Source organism: Macrobrachium nipponense, chromosome 42 (assembly GCF_015104395.2).
Source record: "Macrobrachium nipponense isolate FS-2020 chromosome 42, ASM1510439v2, whole genome shotgun sequence".
NCBI classification, from domain to species: domain Eukaryota; kingdom Metazoa; phylum Arthropoda; class Malacostraca; order Decapoda; family Palaemonidae; genus Macrobrachium; species Macrobrachium nipponense.
The window spans coordinates 19,355,354-19,363,115 of NC_061103.1; the positions used below are offsets into that span (position 1 = coordinate 19,355,354).

Consider the following 7,762-nt stretch of genomic DNA (forward strand, 5'->3'; position numbering starts at 1 on the left):
CTTCAAAGTACTCCCCTTGGGAGTGCACACACGTTTCCCACCGGTGCTGCCACTGCTGGTAACATCTCTGGAATGTTGACATTGGGATGCTGTAAAGTTCTGCCGTCGTTTTTCTCATAATTTCCTCTCTCGACTCAAAACGCTTCCCTTTCAGGGTTGTTTTCAGTTTATGGAACAGCCAGAAGTCACAAGGTGCCGTGTCTGGAGAGTACACCCATGTCTCATCACCAGTGATGATAGTCTTCATGAAGTTAGAGTCACTGTTAGCACTGTCAAGCAGGTCTTGTGCAATTTCCAGGTGGAGTTGTTTCTGCTGTTCCACCAGCAACTTGGGAACGAATTTAGCAGACACTCGTCGCATGGCCAAATCTTCCGTTAAAATTGTATGAACTGATCCTGTGCTTATTCCTACTTCTTCAGTAATTTCTTTGATGGTTATACGACGGTCGTCCTCCACTATTCGACGAACATTTTCAACGAATTCTTCGTTTCTGCTGGTGGATAGCCTGCCTGACCGTGGCTTGCTGTCAACTGAGATTTGTCCTTGCTTGAAGCGATTATACCACTCCTTTATCTGCGTTATTCCCATGGCTTCATCGCCAAAGGCTTGCTGAATCTTCTGGATAGTTTGCACTTGTGTATCACCAAGCTTGAAGCAGAACTTAATGCAGTAGCGCTGCTCGATGCGCTCGGACATGTGTAAGGACGATAATCCGACGAGCTTGTGCTGGACGTCTGCACTCTAGCCCTCACAGGCGGGTACCGCCACACACTAGAGCTTTTAAAATTTACACGCATGCGCAGTAAGAGTGCTGTCAACTCCCACAAAACTAATTTGCTGATTGGTGAATTATTTGTCCTTTTATGAACCAAGGTCGGATACTTTTTGAATGGACCTCGTATATATATATATATATATATATATATATATATATATATATATATATATTTTACCAGTCATATATATAGGTATATTTTATATATATATATATATATATATATATATATATATATATATATATATATAAATATATAAACAGACGTTACTTATTCATACTGACAGAGGAGGCGGACGCATACACACACAAAAATAAGGACATCAGAGGAAAACCATTTGATTTACACAGACTGCCGCCTGTCAGAAACATCTGAAATAAAAGCCACAAGCGTGGCGAGAGTTCCAACGAAAACAGACGTTGGGAAGAATCTTACACGCATCGCCCAGTAACCGAAGAAGACCTTTTTACTCGGAGAATGAATTTCTTCCACATGGTAGTAGTAACTCAAACAACCAATTTAATGCGAACCACATGGAAATGCCTAATGAAAAAAAAAAAAAAAAGAATCTCGGCTCAGCACGAGTCTGTTTACGGTTTGAGAACCCTCGCTCTCGGCCACCCCCCCCCCCCCCCCCCAAAAAAAAAAAAGCATATGAAGATTTATTTTTTAATATATACATATATATATATATATATATATATATATATATATATATATATATGTGTGTGTGTGTGTGTGTGTGTGTTTTATCACAGGTGTTGAGTTATATATGTATATGTATATGTATATATATGTGTACCATATATATATATATATATATATAATATATATTTTAATAAGGATATATATATATATGTGTGTGTGTGTCGTGTGTGTATATATTACATTGCATATTATATATATATATATAATATATATATATATATATATATATATATATATATGTATGTATATATGGTTATAAGGTAAGCAAAATGTCACGTGATTTATGACACTTTATCTGAGGTGTTGTGATAATAATATAATATATATATATTATATATATATATATATATATATATATAATATATATATATATATATATATATATATGTATATTATTACTATCTTATAATATATATATATTTATATATATACACGTGTGCGCGCGTGTGCGTCTGCAATCGACTGTTGCATGTGTACAGAGAGCAAGCATTGCCCAGTTGATCAAAGTCATTTCCGCTTTACGGAAGTGGAATCAGAGTAATGCTCTTGCAATCTAACCGTCAGTTGCTATACTCTGTTTTTTTTTTTTTCATCTGTCCATCCGCCTGTGGTGTTTTTGTATGGTAACACTGCGTCCCGGGCTTGAAATAGTTACGCGGTGTAAGTTTTAGGTAAATAAAGGATATCTGGTTGTACATTTGCAACTGAAAAGTGTTTTAATAATTTACTGTATGCGAATTAAATCGTTAATATTCGAAATAGGATATTGTTATTATTGTTGAATGTAAGCTGCCTTTTCGGGGTGGCGAATAGAACAGCCAGACGCAAATTCCATCAAACAGATGCTAAACCAAGTTACGTCATATCGTATCTGGCTGAAACGCACTTTATAAAAATTAGCAGTACATACTGATATACTTACGTATAATGAAGTAAGTAATACGTTGACATCTTGCCGTAGTGAACAGCTAGAGAAGCAATTTTCCCGCCACTGCGTCTGGCTGTTCCATTCGCCACCCCGAAAAGGGAGCTTACATTCAACAATAATTATAACCCTATTTCGAATATTAACGGTGTAATTCGCATAAGATAAATTATCAAAACAATTTTCAGTTCCAAATGTACACCCAGATATCCATTTATTTACCTAAAACTTACACGTAGCGTAACTATTTAAAGCCCGGGACGCAGTGTTACCATACAAAAACACCACAGGCGGATGGACAGATGAAAAAAACAGAGTATAGTTAGGTTTTGAAAAGTCACGTGACTCGTAATATGAGCCAACCAGCTATGGAACTGCTCCATGTGCTAGTATGTCATTCAGCTTTGTTACTTATTGTTGCACCCTGAAATCTTTCTGCACGAGTTCAAGAATTAAACCTTTATTTATTTTTTCTAACAGTAATCAACATTTTTTGTATAACTGCGGTTTCCGCTTAACCATATCTAAGTTTAACCAGACCACTGAGCTGATTAACAGCTCTCCTAGGGCTGGCCCAAAGGATTAGATTATTTATTTTACGTGGCTAGAAACCAATTGGTTGTTTAGCAACGGGACCTACAGCTTATTGTGGGATCCGAACCACATTTAGAAATGAATTTCTATCACCAGAAATAAATTCCTCTGGTTCCACGTTGGCAGAGCGAGGAATCGAATCCGGACCCTGAGATCGGTAGTCGAGCGCGTAACTGACTCTTTCAACGAGGAACTCGTCATTTCCCCTAACAGGAGAGAAGACACTGATCCCTGCCACATTCATACTCAATCGTGGATGCGCCCCAGTGCAGGATACTTCCACAACATTAGCCAACTCATTATTACGCATTAGGGATTCTCAGTGGTCTTCCGAACCCCTTATCAACACTGCACCAATCAGATATCTATCTGTTATTCACCTCTTCTCTACAGTAACTTATTACCCCCTTTCTTCCACTTGATCGAATTATCGTAAAACACTCAGATCGATCATTTCCCAGACACTACTTTTTTCACTATTATTACTCAGCTTTCATGTGTTCTCATGGCAAATAATTTTTGATTTTATGATTTTTTTATTTTTATGGTCATTATGTTAACATAGTTTTAATTTTTATGATTATTTTTTATTTTTATTTTTAGATTTATTATTTTTATTTTTAGATTTATTATTTGCATTTCTATTATGATTATTCTATTATTTGTATTTTTATTATAATTATTTTATTATCTTAATTTTTATTGTTATTTCATTATTGTTATGTTTATTCTCATTATTTTTATTATTATTATTTGTACAAAACAAATAATTCGTGTAAACAGTTTCACAATTTTTCCTTCATTATTATTAAAATACATTACACTTACAAAAAAGAGAATTAGTTCAATGATTCCTTCGTACATTCCAGCTTAGACTTTCATAGATTCGACTAGCTTCCCTCTAATCTTCTGCACACCCTATTATCCCTGACTGACTATCTACGCGAATCAACCGCCAATATCAGAATTACATTCCTGGTTCCCGTTTACATTACAGTTGCTCTCATTTCTTCTCAATTTTCTATTACAAAGTTTCTACACTTTCTCTTCACTATTCCCTATCATTATTGTAACTTTTGTAAACATTAGCAATACCACACTTCATTCACAACCACTTTTTTTGTCTGTTTGTGTGGTGTTTTCACGTTGCACGGAACCAGTGGCTATTCAGCAACGGGACCAACGGCTTGACGTGACTTCCGAACCACGTCGAGAGTGAACTTCTATCACCAGAAATACACATCTCTCACTCCTCAGTGGAATGCCCGAGAATTGAACTAGCGGCCACCGACGAGACTCGCCAACACCATAACGATCACGCCAATGAGGCGGCGCTTTCCTTGCCCAACATCTTTGCCCACAAATCTTTTGTCTTTTCTTTGACTTCTCGAGTCAGCCCATCTATACAAATTATATGCAACGACCAAAGGGGCATAATAAAGATACGCCTTCAGATATCTGGTCTTTCAGTCGTAAACTCAAGTATATTTTTACGTTTCAATGTTTCTCTATATTATTATTATTATTAATATGCTGCTCGCATTATTTATCTCCATCCAAGTTCGGCTACTGTAGGACATACCTTTATCCAGTTGTATATAATCCTGCTTTGCATTCATAAATGTATCTTTTATCTGATTTTCGTCTCTTCCTCCTCTGTTATTGTCTGTTGAGTTATTATCACCATTACTGTAATTAATATTATCAATTAATATTCTCATCTGCAGCATAATTTTATCTCTCATTTCCCGCACTACCTGCTATCATTAATAAACTAATAGCATAGCTGTTATCATGAGTATACAACACGCTTATTATTATTATTATTATTATTATTATTATCATTATTATTATTATATTCAGAAATGCTATGGGTGTAACTTCAATTTTCTTTTAATTGCATTTTTGCACCTACCCTATTACATCTACACAACTGATTTGTATATGGCAGTAATATGAAATATAGTAAACCTATTTATTATCATATTATTATTACCATTATTATCATTGATAGTATTATCATTCTTTCAGTGTATTAATAAACATTTGACTCATGTATCTGACAAAAAATAAAACGCAAAATGGAAATTTCGAAGGCAATCATTGTAATATTATTTACAATTCCCCAATTGTAAATAATATTTTTATAACAATTACCGTATTTTGTTAGTTTTGAAATAATGGAGAGAGCTGCATCGCTGCTCTTAAAGTTATTAATGAAAATATCTACTGTAGAAACAATAATCTAATGGGCAATTTTTCCTAATTTCGTTCTGCAGAAAAGTGTCACAAAAATGATTATTGGCGAAGCATGAAAATGATAATTTAAGAATAGAGCAAAATCACGATAAACTTCCATAAACCATTATTTCGCTCTATACGAAATTCTAAATATATCCTGGTTTTATATTTGCAAACTATATAATTTTCAAAATTTACAATAACCGATATCTTTTGGAGGAAACTTGCTTCCTTGAAATGTAGCATTCCCTCGGAGAATTTTGGAGAAAGGATAACTACCTTCCTCATCCCAGCACTCAGAGAGGGAATGTACTCTAGTAGGTCCCCCAGACTTGGACACTCGAGCAGCTATAGTAGATTCACATCAACCGTGCTTTTGATGTCTAGGCCTGTAACGGTAATTGCTTCGTAGCAAAGAAAGATAAAGGAAAGGAAAACGCATCTTCGAGAGGTTCTGCAGCACGGATGCTTTCACGCGTGTGTTGGAAGCGTCTGTTCTCATGATGGTTCTAGAATCGGCAGGAGTTTTGTGGAACTTGACAGGCGCCAAAGTGTCGTGAGAAACGCCGCTACTTTCGATGCAATACTTCGTCGAGAAACTTCTAAATCGTTCCGGTAATCTCGGGAGTCTGTGACGCTCGCCGTAGGCCCCACCCCCAGTATGCCATATAAATACGACGGACAAAGTAGGAAACAGCAGATCATCAGTTAGTCACACAGAGAGATCCTCAGTAAGAGCCACAGATCAGATTATCAGTGAGAGATCAGCAGCAAAGATCGTAAGAGAGAGATAAGAGAAGAAGGAACCAGGACGAAGGATCAGAGGAAAAGTCGCTCGAGAGTTGGTTGAATTCTGGTCAAGTCGTTTTCAGGAGTGGACGACAGAGTTATTTCGACGTAACGCAAGACTTCAGAGAAGAAATGTTCTGCAAGAGGTTTAGAGAAGTTCCTGCCCTTCAAGTATCAAGAGTAGACATTATTTTCTGCAATACAGAGGCAAGAAGGAGCCTACCATTAGAGTTCTCCTTTTGTGAAGCCATCGCTTTGAGTCGCTAAACTGGTCAGCAAGTATTTGAATTACCTCACTGTTCCCCCAGTTCACGCATTGTAAGATTTTGCCTTTTTATGTAAATAGGAGATACCATTCTGCATTTATCATAGTTAGTAAGCTTGTAAATAAACCTTTGTTGTGTTAGTGTTTCTTTCTATATTCGTATCCCCAGTTTCAACTGTTGGTGTTGAATTCTTTTTGTTTATCATAATATCGAACCTGAAGCGGACCTCTCTCGGAGGCTGTAACATTGTGGCGACCTTTGCCAGTATATTTTGACACCATAACAGTTTGAAACAGGGAGAATATAGAAAGAACCAGAATGAGTGAGATGGTGAAAGAGTTTATCGAGTCGGGTAAGCTACTGGGTCTAGAAGGGAATGATCTCCATGAGTATGTTGAAAAGAAAGAGAAAAGTATGAGAGATGAAAGAGCGGCTGAGAGAGAAGTAATGAAAATGCAGCAAGAGAAAGAGAAAGAAGCAATGAAAATGCAGCGAGAGAGAGAAATGTTGGTAATGCAGCAGGAAGAAAGGGAGAAGGTACGTATGCATGAGCAGGAAGAGAGAGAAAAAGAACGTATGCATGAGTTGGAAATTGCACGGTTAAGACAAAGTACTCGTAACAGTCGGACAGGCGAGAACGAAAACGAAGCTGATACATTAGGTATGAGTGCAGTGCTGAAATTAGTACCAAAGTTTGATGAAGAAGATGTAACAAAATATTTCATGTGTTTTGAGAAGTTAATGGAAAGAGTAGGTTCTCCTAAAGAAATGTGGACTTTATATTTGCTGTCAGTTTTGAGTGGTAGGGCGCTTACTGTGTATAGTTGCATTATCTAAGGAAGAATGTGATAATTATGATATTGTAAAAGAAACTGTTCTTAGCGCGTACAGGCTAGTACCGGAGGCGTACCGTAAGAAATTTAGAAATTTGAGAAAGGATGAAAATATTACATATGTAGAATACGGTAAGAAGCTAGAAAGGCTGTTTTTTGATTGGTTAACTTCTGCTAGAGTTGAGGATTTTGATGCTTTGAAGAACTTAGTGTTGTTAGAAAACTTCAAAGATAACGTATCCCCTGAGATTAAGCTTTATATAGAGGATAGGTGAAAAGTATCTTTCGCAGGATCAACTAGGCTAGCTGACGAATATAGTCTAACTCATAATTTGAGTGTTAGTAAGAAACGAAATGATCCTTCATCTGGTAGAGCACAAAGCAGTAAAGGTTTCAGTTCTAGTAATAGCAATGCGAGTAAAAGTGACTATTCCTGTTATACATGCGGAAAATCTGGTCATACATCTAAGGTTTGTAAGAGTAAAATGGCATCTAGTGGCTCAGAATTAACTTGTTTCCGATGTAATGGGAAAGGGCATTTAGCGAGAAATTGTGCAGTAGAAAGGAAGGATGGTAAAAAACCAGTGTCTCTAGTTAACCTTTCATCAAGTAGGAATGATGTGATGAGA

At 36.5% G+C, this 7,762-nt stretch overlaps 1 protein-coding gene across 1 annotated transcript in view; it reads right to left on the reverse strand.

The window, feature by feature from the left end:
* Nucleotides 1–697, reverse strand: part of LOC135213288 (basic proline-rich protein-like) — a 24,909-nt gene extending 24,212 nt beyond the window's left edge. Inside the window, exon 1 of the mRNA XM_064247270.1 lies at nt 42–697. Within this exon, the coding sequence (XP_064103340.1) occupies nt 42–697 (656 nt within the window). The remainder of the gene's footprint in view (nt 1–41) is intronic.
* Nucleotides 698–7,762: the final 7,065 nt, after the last annotated feature.